At 36.0% G+C, this 21,450-nt stretch overlaps 2 protein-coding genes across 6 annotated transcripts in view; one reads left to right on the top strand and one right to left on the bottom strand.

Annotated features, from left to right (window-relative positions):
- The window catches only part of gabrb3 (gamma-aminobutyric acid type A receptor subunit beta3), a 138,869-nt gene that overhangs the window by 89,118 nt on the left and 28,301 nt on the right, over positions 1-21,450 (bottom strand). For 2 of the 4 annotated variants that reach the window (XM_021471810.3, XM_021471811.3), the window contains exons 2-4: positions 12,159-12,206; positions 5,084-5,175; positions 4,901-4,968 (exon numbers count right to left, since the gene is read on the bottom strand). In XM_021471810.3, coding sequence (XP_021327485.1) covers positions 4,901-4,968; positions 5,084-5,175; positions 12,159-12,206 — 208 coding nt within the window. Of the gene's footprint in view, positions 1-4,900; positions 4,969-5,083; positions 5,176-5,266; positions 5,881-12,158; positions 12,207-21,450 lie in introns of those variants that run through there. The other 2 variants (XM_005166081.5, XM_073954352.1) reach the window with 1 other exon arrangement.
- Positions 5,687-21,450, top strand: part of gabra5 (gamma-aminobutyric acid type A receptor subunit alpha5) — a 60,041-nt gene continuing 44,277 nt past the window's right edge. The window contains exons 1-6 of one of the 2 annotated variants that reach the window (XM_005166083.6): positions 5,687-6,136; positions 14,107-14,355; positions 14,775-14,859; positions 15,064-15,188; positions 16,858-16,925; positions 17,326-17,546. In XM_005166083.6, the coding sequence (XP_005166140.1) occupies positions 14,777-14,859; positions 15,064-15,188; positions 16,858-16,925; positions 17,326-17,546 (497 nt within the window). In that variant the 5' untranslated portion in view covers positions 5,687-6,136; positions 14,107-14,355; positions 14,775-14,776. Of the gene's footprint in view, positions 6,137-13,842; positions 13,891-14,106; positions 14,356-14,774; positions 14,860-15,063; positions 15,189-16,857; positions 16,926-17,325; positions 17,547-21,450 lie in introns of those variants that run through there. The other variant, XM_005166082.6, reaches the window with a different exon arrangement.

The raw sequence follows: 21,450 nt of genomic DNA, 5'->3' as shown, positions 1-21,450 counted from the left end.
TCATTCTCAAATTCTATTATGTTACACAAGAGAAAGTCATATATAAAAAAACATAAGGATGCATAACAGACTATGTCAATACTTGAATATACATCCGTGCTTCCCACACATACACGTTACCTAAATGGGCCACCCAGCTATATTAACAGCCGCCCAAGCATATTTTGTGACACTTTTTGTTTTTACTGTTATTATCATTCTTTTACATTTTATTTGTATCTGCCCAATAAAACTAAACATCCGCAAGCGATTAAGTAGTGCAAAATCATCTCTCCTGTACCTGTTTCATACTGTTCATTCTGTGTGCGCGAGAACTGTCAACACTCCCAGAGACAGTCTCACGTGCTCTGCAGAACTACAGTGATTCGCACCTTTTTTTGTCCACCGAGGTTTTTAAATCTACTAAAATGTCCCTGATTTGGTTTTGCTTTCTTTTTCTAAGAGTGACAGAGACAATAAATAATTAATTCTTTAATCTAAACGGCTCAGAAAATCTTTACTTAATACTCGGAAAGAATGAAATTACATTTAAATTGGCTACAAAATATTTGTACACTATTGGAAATGTGTAATCAACTCACTTGTTGTACTTAAATAATCTACAGATTTTAGTCTTGTAATATTTAGAATTTTTAGAGATTTTTTCTATAAATTTTTTTTCTGTCATTGATTTTTTCGTTTGCTGTCTATTTTATTATATCAATATATTACATATTTTATACATCTCAACTGCTTTGGCAATACTGTACAGAATGCCATGCCAATAGAGCAACCTGTTCTTGAATGAGAGATAGAAGCAGATTTTACCTGTCAGTGGGTGCACGTGGCTCCTAAATAGCATAAAAATAAAATAATTGATTTTTTAAAGCTTATTTCTACATTTTTTTTTTTACTTTAACCCATTGAAAAGAAAAGTTTAAAATAGATAATAATAAAAATAGTGTTAAAGATAAAGTATGTTTTGTTTGTCGGGTATAGTTAACTATTTATGTGCTGTGTGTGTTTCAATCCGATTACCACTGGCAGTATATTTCAAACCTGTGGGATGCAGTTTATAAATCCTAGTCAAATCAAACATACAAACAAAATGGGCAGTTTCATTTCAGCCTGAATACATATAAAATGTGTGTGATTGCAAAGATTTTGCATGTATTCTGCCAATTCCTCTCAACTGTAAGTTGACTAAGTTTCAACTTTGATGAACTACTTCTTGCCTTTCTCACATTTCCGCATCACACCAGCAAACACATGCACTCTCAATCACTTCACTTCAAAGATAATCTCAAGAGAGATGAACTGCTCCATACGGCAGTCATGTATACACAGGCTGAATGTGTGCTCCTGCATGCGTGGATATGCCTGTACTGGTGATATTTCATATTGCTCTCTATTCTTGTCACTCCCTGGATGCTTAACTGTCTCACAGAATAATAATCACACTGACTGCTGTAATCCCTACTGTGCACAGAGGTTTCCCTGATATCCCCACTGCGCTAGGCTTCGATGAGCTTTGCTGAGCTGAGCCAACCCCTGCCACACACACACATATGCATGCAAGCACACACATTCTTGTCCTCGCCCAGCCTGGATCACTGCTATTAACAACACGGCCCAAGTAATCCTAATTTGTACCTCTAAAGGAAGCTAATCCATTATACAGAAATAACTAATCTGTAAAGAGCAAACACCATTCTTAGGCTGGAAAATCCTGTTAGCGTCTGCTTGATTACCTTACCATTAGACTTCTTGTGCAAGCGCTCTAAGTTCAGTCACATGCCTAACCTCATCAGCCGGGCTAATGTCTGCAGCACTGTTGATTTCAGAAACAAATTGAGTTAATATTTCATGCTGACAGGGTCAGTTTTACTCTACAGGAAAGCCATGGTGTAAATGTGGCCATAGTGAATAATTCAAATACCTGATAAGAGGAAGTGTGGCTGTTTTTAATTTTTTATGATCTCAATATTGCAAAAACGCACTGATCAATGCATGAGTGGGAGAAGTGAGTGAAAGGAAATATGTGGGCAGAACAGTTGGGCTGAGTGGAATAGCATTACAGACAGCTCCAATCGGAGTGGTGCACATCTCACATGACGACAAGCATTATATGATGCAACATATATATCCAGTTGAAGTGATAATTATTACCCCCCCCATGTTTAAATTTTCCCCATTTTTTTTTCAACACATTTTTTAACATAATAGTTTTAATACCTCATTTCTAATAACTAAATTCCTATTTATTTTATCTTTGCTATGATGACACTATATAATATGTTACTAGATATTTTTAAGTGACATTTAAAGGCTTAATTAGGTTAATTAGGTTAACTAGGCAGGTTAGGGTAATTATGCAAATTATTGTATACCAATGGTTTGTTCTGCTGACTATCGGAAAAAAATAGCTTAAAGGAGCTAATTATTTTGACCATAAAATGGTTTTAAATAAATTAAAACTGCTTTTATTCTAACCGAGATAAAACAAATAAGACTTTCACCAGAAGAAAAAATATTAACAGACATGATATGAAAATTTCCTTGCTCTGTTAAACATAATTTGGGAAATATTTATAAAATAAACAAAAATCAAAAGGGGGGATAAATAGTCTGACTTCAACTGTATTTTTCTTACAAACAGAACTAAATCGAAAGTAATTAACTGAATAGCCTGATAAATTTCAGGGACAAACTCTTAAATTGAGAAACTACACCATATCTGATTTTTAAAGATGTAAAAGACATCAGACAAGTTTTGGGTTAATCTAGGATTAGTGCACCTTGTTCAAACTCTCACCTTTAAAGGTAAGGTGATGGCTTAAAGAGACAGGTCACCTTAAAATGAAAATGCTGTCATTTACTCACTCTCAAGTTGTCTTAAATATGAGTTTCTTTTCTTGAACATTAAGTAGAACACAAATATTTTGCTTCCCACTAACTAATCGCAAGAGGCTGCGATGTGAAGGGTCACCACAGCGGAATGAACCGCCAACTTGTTCAGCATATGTTTTACGCAGTGGATGCCCTTTCAGCCACAGCCCAACACTGAGAAACACCCATACACACTTGCATTCACACACACACGCACACACTACGGCCAATTAATCAGAACATGCAAACTCCCAATTGACCCAGCTGGGGCTCAAACCAACAAACTTCTTGCTGTGAGGCAATCGTGCTACTCACTGCGCCACCGTAATGGCATGAAATGTATATGCATTATATAATTCTCCCCACCCAGAGCAAATGCGTGACTGCCGTCTGTGTGTGACAAACTTACTAGCCAATTGAATGAGTTCACTATTGTTCTGCCCAACCAGAATTGCGCAGCCGAAATATGCAGAACGCCCACAATAAAAAAACAAACAGGAAAACACGGACAAGTAGGATGATGGCATCTGCCGCTTCAGAAGCATTAATAGACAAATTCATATCAAAGAAAAACAGCATGTCAGTAATATGGGAATATTTTGATTTCAAAGTTACAGACACAGAACAACAATGTGTCATTTGTAAAAGCTGTCGCAGAATTGTTGCCACAGCACAAGGAAATACAACAACCAGCGCCAAAAAAAGCAACACAGGCACCAGGTGATAACTAACGCCATGACTCACTACTGTTTGCTCTAGAAGAAAAAGTAGTGTTTAATTTTTGAATGTTTAAAAACAAATCTGAATAAACATTGAAGTAAGTTAATACCTTTTACAGAATATTGAACTGAAGCTTGACTACAAAATTAAATCGCAAATCAAATCGAAATCGCAAGACCTGTTAAAAAAATTGCAGTTAGATATTTCCCCCCTACTTGCACCGCTCTAGTAAATATACTAAAACAAATGAAAGCAGAAACTTCTCAGGGTACTCAATAGTCTAGACTTGAGTTTGGAACAGCATATCTGGACGAACTATCTTTTTGAAATGTAAAACACCAAACACCAAATCTCGAGCACACATATCCTCAGATTTGACACAATGGCAGAGCAACTCAACATATCTGATATAAAGCTTTCATTAAATATACAATTTAAATATAACCACACCAGCTGAAATGCAACTACAAACATGCAAGTTTTGATCCGCACTTTGACAACTGTCTGACATATTATGATTCCTAAATGTTGTCAGCTTCATGTCAGTGTCCATCAGTTTCACAACTGAATGCACACAGGTCCAGGTGACTGATGATCACTTCTTGAGTCACAGTCAAGCTGTGTCCTCTTGGCATATGTGTCCATCCTCTAGTGGGACTCTAAGCTGACAGCTTCCTCCATTCAGCGCCCAGGTGAGAGGGCTTACCCATCTGCATATTCATGACTGTGAAATAGACACAGTCACCATGGAGACAACATGCTGATGTGGACACAGACTGCCGAGGACTTTTGATACAATCTTTCTGACAGGCATAATCAAGTCTACAGCCAAAACATAGCCAAATATAGAATCTGCTTCATAATGTATTCATTAATGCTTCCATTCAAACTCTTTATCCAAGCACAATGAGAGACAAAACAGTTCACAATCTGCATAATAATAATAATAATAATAATAATAATAAAACACACCAGTACAGTAAGAAGTCCAAGTGTCAAACTTTTGCTGATTACAAAGTACACCACTGCAGTTTCTAATCTGAAAACAAGTGTTTTTCAAGCTTTCCTCAGATCATAGTGAAAAATAATCATCTGACATTGGAAGTTATTTAATTGCTGATGCTGAAATAATTAACATACTAAAAAAACACCTCACAAGGAGTTTAATCTTAAAAACACTTTGCTTGCCATTATTAAGAGAAGCTCAGTCATTCAGATGGAGATTCTCAAGTTTCAGCACCATGGAAAGCTCATTCTGATGGATTTACAGCACATGTGTTTAACAAATAATTCAAGAAATAAACAGACATACCATGTTGACCTCAGACACCATGTCTATGCTCGCCACATCAATACTCATGCCAACTGCAACCGGTGCACCTTGAGAATTGAGAAGAAAAACTTCATTCTTAAGTTCACTGATTGCATTTAATTATTTTATATCAATCTTAGAAAACAACCTTTAAAGAAAGAAATAATAAAGTGACCAACATACCTCCAAAATCTGGTCGTAGACGAATATCATAGCCTTTCAAAAGCTTGTCTACTGTCTCTTTGACAAAAGACATGTTTCCTGGTTCATTGGCGCTAAAAAAGAAAGAAAAAAAGAGGGTTATTCCATCATAACAGCTTAGGAGGTCTACGCTCCCGCGCCATGGTCTCCAGCAGCTCTTCTTACCTTTGAGCACAGCACATCACTGCCACAATTACCGGTAATGAAAGAACACCAAACAGCCTTCGTTTCTGTATTCCAAACATTCCTTATACTCTTTCAGACAAGGAACTGAGCGACAAAACGGACGTTGTAAGGTTTCCTTGCTTAGGTAACAGGTTACGTTATTCCATCAGTGTGTCTTTGCTAAAGAACTCCAATTACTGTCAAACACGCGTAAACAAATCGCCGCGATCCGGGTTTTCGCTCTCTTGCGGAGACTGCGTTTTTTGGTTAGGTGCTCGGGGAATACAATGCATTTTGCCCAAGACACTACCGGAGCTTGCAGCAGGGGAGTCGGTGTTTGGGGCTCAGCCAGATCTCCATCCTTCGGTTTTGACGCCCGTAGCTGTGCTGTCCCGAATCTACACCCTCAGTTGAAGTCTCAGTCTTACGCCTCTTTTTGTGTCAGCTGTAAGCAAAGGAAGCACTTGCGAGTCATTTGGGTAATCTGACTTATTTTGCGCGCGCTCCCAACAAAATATGCCTGCTATCAGATGTTCGCACGTGAGAGTTTGAAACTGAAACTGAAAGCTATTGATTTCGTCTGATGACCGAGCCGACCGGAGTGTGATGAAATTGGTATGAGAGCATGAGGACTTCACTATAAGTAAAGTAGTCACGTGACATTCCACAAGCTTCGGCGCGAACGCAGCTGGCGTGAAGCGCGCGGTCTGTCGACAAAAACTCATCCTACATGTTAATTCAAACAAGAATTTAACACAAGCAGAGTTAGTTATATAGCAGAGACAATGTACGCGAGAAAAAAGTTGAAGTGGACAACTGGAGGGGTTTCCAACTCTTTTTAACTCTTCCTTCGCGGGGAGCAATACAACGGTGAGTATTGTAGGCTTTGGATTCATAAAAGCTCATGTATTTCATCATTGCTGATGGTGGGTGCATATTTAACATCTCTGTCAGAAGAAATCAACCTACAACAACTTAACAATTCCCTGAAGATAAGGATTGAGTCACTATGTGTGTTGTATATGTATTCTTGATGTTTAAATGCAGGAGTGCACGGTTAACTGTATGTTAATTGCTTGGAAACAGAAATTCAAAACCACACACTGGCAGAATCAAAGAAAATGGAAAATTTTTAGCTCATGTTAGTTAACATTTATACTGTCATTTTAATGCAGCAACTACATTTAGAGGATACAGTTCACATACATAAATATGTTACGCTGAATAAATCATTGAAAGAATGAATGGATGAATGAATGAAGTATTATTTCACCCATAATGTTTTGACAATTTTTTTTCATCAAACTTTGTACACATGATGCCCTTTTTGTCATCTGAAGAGTTTATTAAAGAGTTAATACAGCACTTAATACAGGAATTTCTGTATCATCCACAGTACATGAAAATTATGTTGAAATGTGTTTAGCAACACTGTGAATATAAGAAAACCAGGTATTTAAGGTATTTATAATTTTCTTAAGGATATATATATATATATATAGGGCGAGGCAGTGGCGCAGTAGGTAGTGCTGTCGCCTCACAGCAAGAAGGTTGCTGGGTCGCTGGTTCAAACCTCGGCTCAGTTGGCGTTTCTGTGTGGAGTTTGCATGTTCTCCCTGCCTTCGCGTGGGTTTCCTCCGGGTGCTCAGGTTTCCCCCACAGTCCAAAGACATGCAGTACAGATGAATTGGGTAGGCTAAATTGTCCGTTGTGTGTGTGTGAATGTGTGTGTGGATGTTTCCCAGAGATGGGTTGTGGCTGGAGGGGCATCTGCTGCATGGAAACTTGCTGGATAAGTTGGCGCTTCATTTCGCTGTGGCGACCCCGGATTGATGGAAGGACTAAGCCGACAAGAAAATGAATGAATGAATGAATATATATATATATATATATATATATATATATATATATATATATATATATATATATATATATATATATGTGTGTGTGTGTGTGTGTGTGTGTGTGTGTGTGTTTAAGGTGTGCTAAAACATTCTACAAAAATCTACTATAACAACTGCAGCTACTAAGCTAACTGTTCTCCATTTGAGTGTTTCAGACACGTAATCTCCCCCTCTCTCCTTCTGAGAATAAAATTTCAGCTGCACATACTGTATCTACAACAAGTTATGGTGGTATCAAATAGCAGTGCTTCAGGATTTTATTAGAACATTAGATTTATTAGAGCAAGGCCTTTACTGTACCTTTGCATCTGCATGCACACTTAATAAACAGAACATCACCTTATGGAGTGGAAGAAGAATAATGGTACCTCATTGATACCTTCTGTGATATAATCAATATGATATATTACTCGTTCTCAGTTCTTCTCTCCATCAGTAGATATTAAGGCTCCTCCACTGAGCCTCTAGACAATTTTATTATACATAATCAGATTTTCAGTGAGGCTTGACGGTCTGCTGGAGATTAAGCAAAAGTGTAATGGCTTCTACCAAGCTTTAAACACTCATTAAGCTAATCCTGTTAATTTGAACTGTGTTTAAAGAACTGGTCCCAGTTGTTCTGATGGAATGGAAGGGTTGTTTACGGGAGCTGCTGGTGGATTTGACATGGTCAATGGCTGAAGTTAGTGGCCTTCTTAAATCCCTCACGCTGCATTAAGACTGCAATATGCGGACTGATGCCGCCTTAATGCTTTTAGAAGCAGACGCCGGATGTAGAGCAATGTGGCTGAGCTTCCTGGTACTGTTTCAGAAGCTTTATTCCATAGAGGCAAAGGGTGAGACTCCACTAAGATGCTATTGGATGCTTCTTACTTCACAGTACGTCCTCAAGTACATATTACTATTCTGTTCTAGTACGGCAATATTTAGCTATTGATTTGGCACCTGAAAAAGTGTTAGGACTATATCAAGTGTATAATGATAGCCTTCCTCATTTATTAATTGTTAGCAAATGTTCTTAAATCTATTTTAGGGCAGCTGATCCAGACTCCTGTCTGTACCAGGGTTAGATTTCAGTTCACTTGAGTTAAATTGAATTTGAACAGAGTTAGCAAAATCAATCCATAATTGCCACTAAAATTGAATGTAAAGAAAAAAATATTGAAATGATCTGAAATTATGAGACAGCCACATACCAAAACATTCTAATAAACAAAGCTTTAAAAAAGCTTCTTAAAAAGTTTATGCAGACATCGAATGCTGGATCTGCAAGCCTTTGTTGTTAGACAAATAAATAGATGGATGAATTAACTGAAATAAAATTGAAATAAAACCAGGATAGTAATTAGAATTTTGTAGTTCAAAGCTTATAAAAGCTTCGTTAAAAGTTTATGCAGATATCAAATGCTGGATTTGCAAGCCTTCTTTTATATATTAAAATATGTAACAATGTTTTATTTATTGTTTTACAGTTGTTTAATGTAATGTTAAAGATTAAATAGAATCAACTCAAATTGTAAGGGATCATCATGTGTTTTCTATTGCTTGCAAGATAATATTAGTTTTAAATCTGAAAAAAGTTCAATTAAATGTTGGTTATTTGCCAAGTTAAATCAATATCAGGTTTAATCTCTTATACATAACTTAAACATTTTAAACTTATTTTTATAAGTAGCGAAAATATTTTGCTATATTTATTTTACAGCCCTTTTTTTTTTTTTTTACCAAATTTGTTGTTAATCATAGATGGATGAATTGACTGAAATAAAACTGAAATAAAACCGGGATAGTAATTTGAATTTTGTTGTTCAAAGCTTCTTTTAAAGTTTATGCAGACATCAAATGCTAGATTTGCACGCCTTGTTTTATATAAAGAATATGTAAAGATGTTTTATTTGTCATTTTACAGTAGTTTATTGTTAAGTTAAATGACTTGTGAAGTTAAACATATTCAATTTAAATTGTAAGGGATCCTCATGTTTTTTCTAATATCGTTATTTTCTAAAGAAAATACTATTACAGTTTTAAACCTAAAAATAATTCAGCTAATTCAATGTGTTTTTTGCCAAGTTGAATCAATATCAGGTTTAAACTTTTATATATAACTTAAATATTTTAAACTTATTTTTATAAGTATCAAAAAATGTTGCTATATTTATTTTACAGGCTTTTTTATTCACCAAGTTTGTTGTTAGACATAAAAATACATGGATGAATTGACTGAAATAAAATTAAAATAAAACCAGTAAAGTAATTTGAATTTTGTAGTTCATCATATTTATTTAATTTAAGTTTTGCCTCATAAGTTCACTGACCTGAAGTCAAATCTGAATATTAAAATCATGAACTACTTTTCACCTTTAAACCTCAAGGTTAGCATGAATAGATTAATAGAAAGTATTCATTAATGAAAAAAAATCTTCATGGGATTTTTTGTAGCTGTACGTATAGCGAACCATTTCTATGCTCCTTGCAGCATAAACATTTCTAAAGAACGGCTACTATAAGAAGAGAGATGGAAAGCGAGGGTAGCTCTGAACAGCACTTACCCACACACACCCACATCCCATCATCCAAACAAAGCACTCCACTCACACATCATCTGCAAATGCAAAGGCTCCTCAGTGTGTGGGCTGAGCAAATGGCACCAAGTCACGGTCACACACCAAGCCAAATGCTGTTAAAGCCTTTAAAGTTACACTAGTCAAACAGGCTGTGGGAGGACTGGAACCTTTAACTATGATCCCTGTCTCCATCTTCCAAATGACCAGTGTCCTCTGACCTCCCTAATTGTGAGGTATAAGGCCGCGTCCACAAGTTTCGCCCACCAGACTATCAAAGCGATTATCTGATCTACTGTAGAGGTGAGGTAGTATTACTATAAGGGGGAATGAAATCATGATTATACTGGCTTCCACTGAAAGGGTTTTTCCTTCCATTTGTGTCAAATCGCAGTTGCAGAAGACCTCTTTTCTCCACACGCCCCCGCCACCCCCTCCAGATTAAATGGACACAGATAAATAGATCCTCTGGATGGAGTGAATATTGCACTGTGCTGAATGAATAATGCATGTACGTGGCTGACATTGCGAGTCTGATTTGTTTTAGATTGAGACAGAACTCTACAAAATCACTCGTAATACCCAACGAAGGATTCAGACCCCTGCGATACTATGGAAACAGTTTGGAGATACAATCTTTAGTAGAAAGTAACACTAAAAATAACTTGTCATTCAAGCAAAGATTAGTGAAAGAAGAACATTATTGATTATTTCTTGAGACATTACATTTTGGTGTCCACATTTAATTTAGTTTGCAGAAGTGATTGAATATGATTGATTGTGATATGAACATAATTTTGCCAGGGCATTTGAATAGCTCTATTTGGAAATATTTCATTTATTTAGATTGACTTGGGGTGACCTTTTTCTATGCCGTGCATAAAATAAGACATCATAAATTACAAGCAAATATATATATATATATATATATATATATATATATATATATATATATATATATATATATATATATATATATATATATATAAAACCTAATAAAAAGCTAAATTAAAAGTTAAATAAATAGTGCTCCGTGTGTTTTTTTGGAAGTCTAAGACTATTGAAATATAGAAATTGAACAACCAAATATAAGATAAAATGGTTATTGTTTTATAAATAATTTTATACAAAAATTTATTCATTCATTTTCTTTTCAGCTTAGTTCCTTTATTAATCAGGGGACACAGCAGAATGGCTTAAACTTAACCAGCATATGCTTTACGCAGCGAATGCCCTTTTAGCCACAACCCTGCACTGTGAAACACCCATACACTCTTGCATTCACACACATACACTAAACCGGAGCACCCGGAGGAAACTCGTGCGAACATGGGGAGAACATGCAAGCTCTACAACACAATCTCACGGTAATTTGTAACTTTTTCTGTTAGTGGCTATTTCGTACGAATTCGTACAATCTAATTCGTTCATTTAAGTACGATTTACTCATCCCCCAATGACGGTTGTGTTTAGGGGTGGGTTTAGGTGCCACGCCTCCTTTTTAAAATCAAACAATCCCGTACGACTGAACTCGTAGGAATTTACGAATAAGCCTCTAAACTGGCAAACGTAAAATACTTACGTTTTCTCATGAGATCAGGCTGAAGCTCTACACAGAAATGCCAACTGACTCAGCCGGGGCTCGAATCAGCGACCTTCTTACCAGTGCTACCCACTGCGCCACCGTGTCGCCCTTTATACAATAATATAAAATAATGTCTTTATTCTTTAATGTTTAATAAATAATAAAATCTTGCTATGTGATTATTGCAGATACACACATTGTGATATCATTACTCAAACGATATATTGTTCAGCTGTAGCTCACTGTGTTCTCACTGCAAGAAGGTCGCTGGTGTGGGTCCCAGTTGGGCCAGGTGACCTTTCTGTGTGAAGTTTGCATGTTCACCCCAGGGGCTTACCCCACAGTCCAAAGACATATAACATAGAACAATTGGATAAACTAAATTGGCCATAGTGTGTGAGTGTGTGTGTGTAAATAAGGTGTTTCCCAGTACTGGGGGCTCAAGAGTAAGTGTACTCTCAGGGTTGGGTTGTGGCTGGAAGGTTATCTGCTGCATAAAACATATGCCAGAGTAATTGGCAGTTCATTCTGCTGTGGCGACCCCTGATAATATTTAGGGACTTAGCCAAAGGAAAGTGAGTGAGTTGGTGAAAATGTATTATCTGAAAAGATTGGTTAAATAAAGTTGCATCACCATTCAACACAACATCTATTTATCCAAACATGAAAATATGTACTGTGCTATTTATTCTGAGCCGTGCCTATTAAATATATAAAAAATAAAAAGTGATCAAGCAAAATAGTATTATTTTTAAAACTGATTATATTGAAGTGTATAAAGTACAAAGTATATAGTATAAAGTGTATAAAACAACATCCTCATGCACCTCATACACACTTACCTTGTGTCATAAATTGCAAACAGCTTTTTATTTCCATCCACAGCATTCCTGCAAAACAGAAAAGGAAGTGATGTTACTATTCCCATGCCACAATTCTAATTTTAGAAAGAACACATTCTGTAAACAAGTGTGATGTTTCTGATTATTTGTACTAAAAAGTAGTAGCAAATAACTCATAATGTTTTTAGTTCAGACATGCTGTTTTTGTGCAGTTCTGGTAATCTCAGTTATTCAAGCTCCGCTTAACATGCACACACACACATACACAACAACAACAACTAGATCAGGTTTATCAGATGTTCACAGGACACAGGTGGACTGTAGAAGAAACAGCTGCTCTTCGTATGAAAATCTCTGAAGTGCACATCAACCGAGTCAATCAGTACACAGACAAAAGCATTTTAAAAATAAATCAATCCCCAAAACACAATATCACATTATGCCTGTGTCTAATGAATTTCCAAGCTTTACATTTATGCATTTATCAGACACATTTATCCAAACCAGCTTACGGTGCATTGAATGTATACTTTTTTATCAGTTCTTACTTTCAATGGAAGTCAAATCCACAATCCATCACTAGCGCACTCTCGCTCTGCTGTTTAAAAGATACAGGAGGAAACAATCTTTAAGAACGTAGAAATAAAATCTTGTCCTAACGGATGCATTTTTTTTCTTCAGAATAGCACTGTGACCATTAAAGCCAACCCAAAGCAGATGTTTAATTTACTAAGTTGAATCAAAGACTTTCTTCGGGTCTCTTGCTGTTACACCTTCAGCGAGCCGTTAGTACACTGTTAGTGAGTGTATTTAACTGGGATTATTTAATGCAGATTCTTGTTACAGATTAAATCTTAATCATTTAAACGAGAATAGCATTGTGCCACATTTTTCACGCTTCTTTTTTTCTGACATTGCAGCAATTTTCCCTGTTGTCCTGTCACCTCAAATCAGAACAATGCGTGTTGTTATAAAAGAAACTAGTTCAATAAGTTCTCCCCACTTACAGCATGCACAACATAAAAAAAAAAAAAAAAAACTGGAGCAGGTAGAGCTTTCCTTTATCGACTGAGGCACTGCAGTGATAGTCAGCATCAGAAAAAAATGGGATGAGAGTTCCCTCTGATGGTTGTCCTCATTACTACTAGAGCCCACTCTGTTACTCATAAACCAATTCCCAACTCTACTATGTGAAACCATTTTTATCTCTACCAAATCAATATCAGGCTATGCGTCTTTGACTGACACCTTGATGCTTTGATATAGTAGACCTCAAATTAATTTAGCCTCAGGGCGATTCTTTTATACACAACCCCGTTTTAATTGGGAGAAAGGGATAGTCTTAAAGCATAAATATCCCCAGTGGAGATATATAATGGTCGCGTGAAGAGGAATCCAGTCTTCATTAAACAGCTTGGTGCAGGGGGGCTGCCTCAGGGTAAACGCTCGCGCGCAAAATGCCTAGTAAGCAGAATTGTTGGGAAATCCACTCATTTTCGAGCGTCCGCGCTTGTGCCGCACGCAGGCGCCAGTTTAATCGCGCTTTTCTCTGAATAAGCTCAAACAAGATAAGTTTGGAACCCAAGCGGCCGCTCAAATTTCCCTCGGGGGGTAATTATGCAGCGCGCGGAGGTGACGTCCTATTACTTTGGTCCCAAACACGAACAAATGCCACTGGAGTGACAGTCTGGCGATAGTCGGGAGAGCATCGGACGTCCAAACCGGCGACCCGGTAAGCGGAGAATCCTGTTAAACTCTGTAACGCTTCAACGGTTGCGCAGATAAGCGTTGAGATGTCGTACACTAGACTACCACAGAGAGAAGAAGGGGGAAAAGTAGCCTAATGGTCTGTTAAAGGGGATGTGTTGGCTAGAGGGAGAATAGGGGAAGAGAGAAAACAAAGACTGTTTTAAGGGCTGTCTGGTTACTGTCGTTCAATTGGATTTAGGAGTGATGAAGAGGTCTTTGGGATGCGAGGCAAAGGAAGGGATGCTCTGCAGCGGCTGCTCAGTCACTGGATCGTGAAAGAGGACGGAACAATGAGCCTGTATGGTTAAGACTGGATATTTCTGAAGAAGAAGAACAACGCGTCGCACTACTGCTGTAAGCTGAACGTTGCGGGATTTTGCTCACTGCTTCAAAAGGAATTCGTTGCAGTTGTTCAACGTGGATCCACTGCACCATTCAGGTATTTAAGGTAAGATACGAGGCTTTCCACTATCTCCGCTCAACTCTGCTTTGTAGGAGTCACTATAAATGTTCGACAAGTTTAGACGCCAGAGGCTGTTAAAACTGAACATTACAGCTGCTGCAAACTCAGCGCAGCTCCAGCTTTTACACACGATCGTGTTGCAAGAAATCTTATCAATTGGCATTCAAGGGTTATGCACTAAATCTAAATCATATGCACTAATTGCAATAAATAAATAAATAAGTAAATAAACTTGATTAAACAACTTGTTTTAAATAATATTGTAATCAAAATTATATAAATAAATAATAAATTATTAGTGTTATAATTATGCAAATAATGAAAGGTTGTCCTAATTTGACCTGTAATGAATACGATTATATATTATCAAGAATGAATGACTTCTTATGCTGGACTCTTTACAGGTATGGGATATGGACCACACTGCAGCGGCAAAATGAGAAGTCTGTGGGTTGGTGTTTTGTTCATGACTTTGACCTGCCATCTGAGGTACATGTTTAACTTAACTTTCTATTTCATGCCGCATATTTTATTCTAGTTAATTGCAGCAATCAATTAATGTAAGACATTGATATGTCTATAATAGATTCATATCTTAATGACCATTTTATCATTGAGCTCATGGCTGAAACGCCTAATGGACGAGAGATAATACTTGTAGTTATTAATTATCTCTGTGGTCTTGCTCATCAGCCTCTCCCAGTCAACTACAGGGACCCCTAAAGAGTCAGAGCTCAATGATAACATCACAGTATTCACACGAATCCTTGACGGATTGCTGGATGGCTATGATAACAGACTTCGACCTGGGCTTGGAGGTAAACTCTGCACAGATACCATTTTCCACTAAAAAAAAGAGAGAAAACCTTCACATTTGTCAAGATCGTGCTTCAGTGAAAGGTGTTTTTTTTCTTTGTGTATTATAGGGCTTTGATGCTTGGCATTGACCTGGTAGTTATTGTGAAAAGAGGTGTTCAGATAAAGGCAGATGCTTTTTTGAAACACACAGAACGCCTGCACATTCCATTCGTGACAGCGGCATGAAGGACTTTTCATTAAAAAAGATAGAGAGAGAGGGAGAGATGCTGCTTCTTTTCAATTTACTAACTGGGAGGAAAGTACATAGAGGAGGGAAAAAAATCTATGTTTTCATACAGGAGATATTTGCACAGAGCAGAAGCGAAAGCTGAAATTGCCTGGTCCTCTGTAAAAAAATCAAACAGCCACTATTTCCTGGCACTCTCAATTACAGTGTTCTTGCCAGAGACAGAGGTAGAGAGAGAGAGAGAGAGAGAGAGAGAGAGAGAGAGAGAGGATATGAATGTAGCCGCTGACCTTGAGAAAGCTATCGTTCTTTACCAAAGGTGCAGGTTCATTGTTCTGAGAGGTCGAAAGAATGGCATCGTGGCAGAGACAGAGAATAAACACAGGCTTCTCTGTTTCCACGTGAGAAAGAGTTCAAGGGAGCACAGCTCATAACTGTAGCAGCAGCAGCAGCATGAAGGCAATTGACAAATAATGGCATTGGACTTGATTTAGTACTTTGAGAAGGAAAGTGCATGCAGGCGACTGAAATTAATTACTTTTCATTTAAAGTAAATGCAACTAACGTTTACAAAAAAGTGGACAAATCAAAGCATACTTTAGAGGAAATTCACAGATTTAATATAATATACAGACATTATAAATAAACATTATTCATCTCTATGTATTTATATGTTTATTGAAATTTGCGAAGAAAAAGCAAACATTGTTGTGCATTTGGACCATAAAATGAAAATGACAATTGGTCAAAATAAAAAAGACACGTTTATATAATGATTTAATCATGTATTTATGTAATTATGTAAGAATTTGCATAATATATAAAATATTAACTGTGGATTTTAATCACAACAATGAAGCCAATTCTTTCTTTCTTTCTTTCTTTCTTTCTTTCTTTCTTTCTTTCTTTCTTTCTTTCAGATTTTTAAATATTTTAAAGCTTCTCTTCCTCACCAAGGCTGCATTTATTTAATAAAAAATTCAGTACAAATTGTAAAGTTGTGTAATGTTGATGCACTAAAACATAACTGTTGAAAAGTAGTTTTTCATTTAATTTAATAATTTATTCCAGTGATTTTAAAAATTAATTTTCAGCTTTATTACTCCAGTCTTCAGGGTCACACGATCCTTCAGAAACCACTCTAATATTAGTTATTATTATTATTATTATTATTATTATTATTATCATCATCATCTTATTAATGGTAATAATAATAAAAACAATAATGACTGGACTAATAATTTTATTTGAGAACACATACAATAAGTAATAAATAAATGTTTAATAAATAATTATTGAACAGTTTGACAACTTTTTATTTACATTAAATAAAGGCTGCCTTGATAAACTGAATAGTTTTCTTAAAAAAAAAAATGCAAAAAAAAAAAAAAACTTTGACCGGTGTATATATTGTATAAAAAAAATGTGTTTTTGCTTCATAGAGAAAGTGACAGAAATCAAGACCAACATCTTTGTTACCAGCTTTGGACCAGTGTCAGATACTGAGATGGTAAGTGTTTAAATCATATCCTTTCTTAATGAAGAAACACCATTCATGTACTTAACATATGGAAATTCCCAACTGAGATCCCTTTTTATTCCCTTCATTTAATCCCACCTCCATTTGTAAAATGACCTCACCTCTGCATCGTTTAATGAAATTCAGAATGTAATGTTTTAGGCAGGACACTGTGAATGACACTACTGTTCATTTTTATACTGAGTCAAAAGACACCTTTGACTTTGCCTTCAGGCAAGGTTGTCACTGTAATTCATGGCTCCCTGTAGAAAAAGTTTATGGGGATGTTTTAGTGAGCCCCTCCACTTCATCAAAGGGAGGGCCTGGGTCCCTCATGATGACCCTGCCTTCAGATTCACACCAAATGATGCATACATTTTCCTTTTAACAGGAATACACCATTGATGTGTTTTTCCGTCAAAGCTGGAAAGATGAGCGCTTGTGCTTCAAGGGTCCAATGGAGATGCTACCTCTGAATAACCTGCTGGCCAGCAACATCTGGACACCCGACACCTTTTTCCTCAACGGCAAAAAATCCATTGCTCACAACATGACAACACCCAACAAGCTCCTGAGACTGAAGGATGATGGGACATTACTGTACACCATGAGGTACCAGTGTGTTTTGTCATTTCAAAGTTGTCTGAATGAATGGATTTGTGTAGTACAGTCATACATTCGACCTTTATTTCAGTTATGGCCTCCTCACCCTTGTGTTACACTGCTGAACCTTCCACTGTCGTGACGGATGTGTTAAACACACATGAGTTCGGCGCTCGCTGAACTCAACAGCTCATGTTCCTCATGGTACAGTCTCAGTGGGACTGTTCAGCTCGCCTCTGCTAAAGCCTACAATTTGCTCTATACATTTTTGATGTCTTTTCACAAGAGGTCACATGAATTTCTGGTTTCATTAGTGGTTCTTTCATGCTTCAGATTCTTTATTTTCTTTATATTTCAAGGGCTAAACTATATCGACTTTGAATAATAATTTAAATTATAGATCAAAAGGTAAGCAATTCCCAGAGTTTTTGCTGGAATACAATTAGTAGCTTTATTTCTTGAGGTCAAAGTAATAGAATCTATAAGTTGTGCTCTTGTGATTTGAGATCAGATACCTGATGCCTTTGTAACTAGTTTTAATAGAATTTTTGTTTTGTTTGTTTGTTTACCCCAGTCTAAATTTGGACTAACAATATATCGTTTCAGCATCGATATCACAATGTACGAATCTACAATAGTCACATCACAGTATATGCAATGTCAAATTAGGATTATGATTAAACAGATAATACAGTTCAAAACATGCAATTTGAGGAGTCGTTGCAAAGTTTAACTCTAATTTATTTTTATGAAACACTTTTATTTGGATGTGTTTTTTAAGGTCTGTGACTAAGATTTCAAGATAATTTAAACAAGTTTGTCACTTTAGTGAATATTAATTGTGTTTAATTATTTAATACAATAGAATAAAGACAATTCAGGGTTATTTTACATTTTAATATTGTCTTTCTATACTTCAATACAGTCCAACAGAAAACCTTAAAGTATTGTTTATTTAATTGCTACAGTATTTTAGTTCTGTTTTCATCTGAGTTTTAATTTATTTTTTAGCACATTTAAATTTATATTTTTGCACTCAACTACAAATAATTCTAATGAATATAAAAATGAGAAATTCTTCAGAAAATTCTGAGAAAATCGCAGAAAAAACATTGCAATGTCATTTTTTTTTCCAATCTTGTGCAGACCTAGTGTAAATTACTCAATCAAACCAATAGCTTACTCATGCTTAATTGAATTGACAAAAATATTGACAATACGGCTGTACAATATATTGTTTCAGCATCGATATCGAAATGTGCCAATCTGCAATAGTCATATCGCAAGATCACAAGAGATTTCAAGCTCATTTAAACCATTTTGACACAAGACTTTATAAAGTTTTCTGGTTAAACAATTAGATTAGATTTTATTAATTTAGGTTTATATGGTTATACAATGAAGACACTGTTATTTTACATTTGTTTACTAAATTTCTACTATCTCAATACTCCACCGAAAGCCATAGTGTTCTTTTTCATTTTTATCTTTGTTCTCTTGTTTTCATTTGTGTTTTAAATGATATTATTTAGTGTATTTTTGTATCATTTTGTATATTTTATGCAGATGTGCTCCCCAACAAAATCATTCCGATCAATTTAAAATTGTGATTTTTTCTACAAATAGTCATCTGGTGTAATTATATTCATGTGGCAATAATTATTGCAGAAAAACTAAATATTGCAATGTCAGTATTTTCCAATATGGTGCAGCCCTAACTGACAACAATAATTACTGTCTAGGTACACTATATACTGCATGCATATACAGGTATACGCACACATACATACATACACACAAACATATAGTGTGCTAATATAAATATATAGGTATAGTAATTATTCAGAAAGGAGAAACTCATATTATTTTCCTCATGTAATTCATACTTTTGCTGGAAAAAACATACATTTGAAAATGTTACTGATTGATTGGAAATATTCAGTTCACTGATGCTCTGAAAACTCATGTCATTTTTTTACTTTTTACTATACCTCTTAGGCCCACACGGAATCAGATTTATGCAGATGGGGCAGAACATCAATAAATCCATTTAATTACTTGTTTAAATATGTGTAAATTTATATTTTTTTCAGATTTTTAATCAATTTCAGTAATATTATTGACTAATATGATAGTGTTCATTTGATTTATTTACATTACAGTTTGTAAAGTAATACTTTCCATCTTTTAGTAGATATATTATATGATAGACTTGCATCGTTTACCAAATAAGTGGCTCTAGATGGATTTGCATTGTAAACATTAAATAGAAGTTTAAAAGCTATTACTTTTCATTTTATATTTAAGTTTTTAGTTACGATACTCCTAAAATAATTCAGCATAAATCTGCAGATTTTTTTTTTTTTTTTTTTTTACAAAATTCTCTGCAGAAATAGCAAAAAATATCTGCATATTCTGTCTAGCTCTACTCATTATGTTAGTCAGTTAGGTTTATAAATTCAATTTGTTACTACTATTTATAGCATTTTTTTCACAGGTGTTTAATAGGCTCTATTTTGGAATGCTGCTATAACATACGGAGGCAACAAATTATTCTTTTTTTAATGTCCGTTAATATATTGTGTTTATAAAATGTACATGCCTAAAATAAAAATCCCGATTGATTGAACATTTTAACTGAATAATAATTATTGAACCATTCTTTTATTTATTTCTTTAATTTTTATGCTCTCTCTCCGCCGCCCACATTTGTCAACGCCACCAAGCTACAGTATGTGATACCAAGCTATCACATAGCTTGCTCTATGTGTCGTTGTGTCATGTAGTTACATTTTTTTAAGAGGTCAGGTTTGGCGTTAGTCACGGCGAGGGGTATGTGACCATGTGAAGCCTGCGCCAGACTATACGCTGCGCTCGATGTAGAAGTGTAAACAGAGCAGGTCACGTGACTCCACACAGGGAACGGAAAGTAATTTAAAAAAATTTACCTTAAAAAAATTTGACCGATTATAGGTTCTGAATGTAGATTTCGATTACTTTTCAACTAATCTCCCAGCCCTAGTATATACTGTATTTGGTTTATTTTATTTTCTCTATGTGCCCTGCCTTCGTGGACCAGTCATCCAGGGGTGATCCAACAAAAGGGTGTTCCATGGTAAATAAAACAAGAGCAGGTTGAGACCGAGAAATAGAAACAAAGGAAAGAGAGAAAGCGAAAGAGGGCATGTGGCTGTGTTTTATGCCCCTGTTGTTGAGTTGTTCTTCACAGACTGTCTGCTCCATTACTCGCGGTACCAGGGCAGAGGGAGAGAACACACACACACACACCCACACACACAAACACACACACACTAACACACACTCTTTCTCTGTCACACACACACACGCGCACACAGTTTCTGCTCTCAATGCTATCATCAGCAACAATCTACTGCCAAGTACCGTGCACTGCTGTGTTAGTGCTGTATAAAAGATGCTATTGTTGTTCTCAAATGGCATCAATACTAAATTTACTCTGTAGTAGAATCTGCTTGATTAAGTGCTGAAATTTTATGTGCACAATCCTTATACTGTTTAGATTGTGGTGGTTATGTATTTAGTTCCTTCCGAGGTTACTGTTAAGGGGTCATGAAACCTCCCTCTTTTAGTTCAGGTCTACCTCAGAATTAAAAAAAAAATGCTTCATGATTGGCGTGGAGCACTGCGAGCAGAGGGAGGAGTGTGCGTGGCCGGCAGAGCAGGGGCAAAAGAGGGGAGCAAACAACTGTCAGTTGGTGCACAAAATCAGACAAAAAAATAAATAAATCAGACACAAAATGTAAAGAGACCCATGATTTTATAGTTCACAAAGTTAAAATGTAAAGAAATAAACAGTAAGCATTTTTAATGCTCTGCTACATAAACGATAGGTTATTCGTAATTTTATTTAATATGTACACATAACACGGGCGTC

The sequence above is a fragment of the Danio rerio genome, chromosome 6 (assembly GCF_049306965.1).
Source record: "Danio rerio strain Tuebingen ecotype United States chromosome 6, GRCz12tu, whole genome shotgun sequence".
Lineage (NCBI taxonomy): Eukaryota > Metazoa > Chordata > Actinopteri > Cypriniformes > Danionidae > Danio > Danio rerio.
The sequence above is the reverse complement of the archived record's forward strand: the minus strand, read 5'-3'. Positions and strand labels throughout refer to the sequence as shown.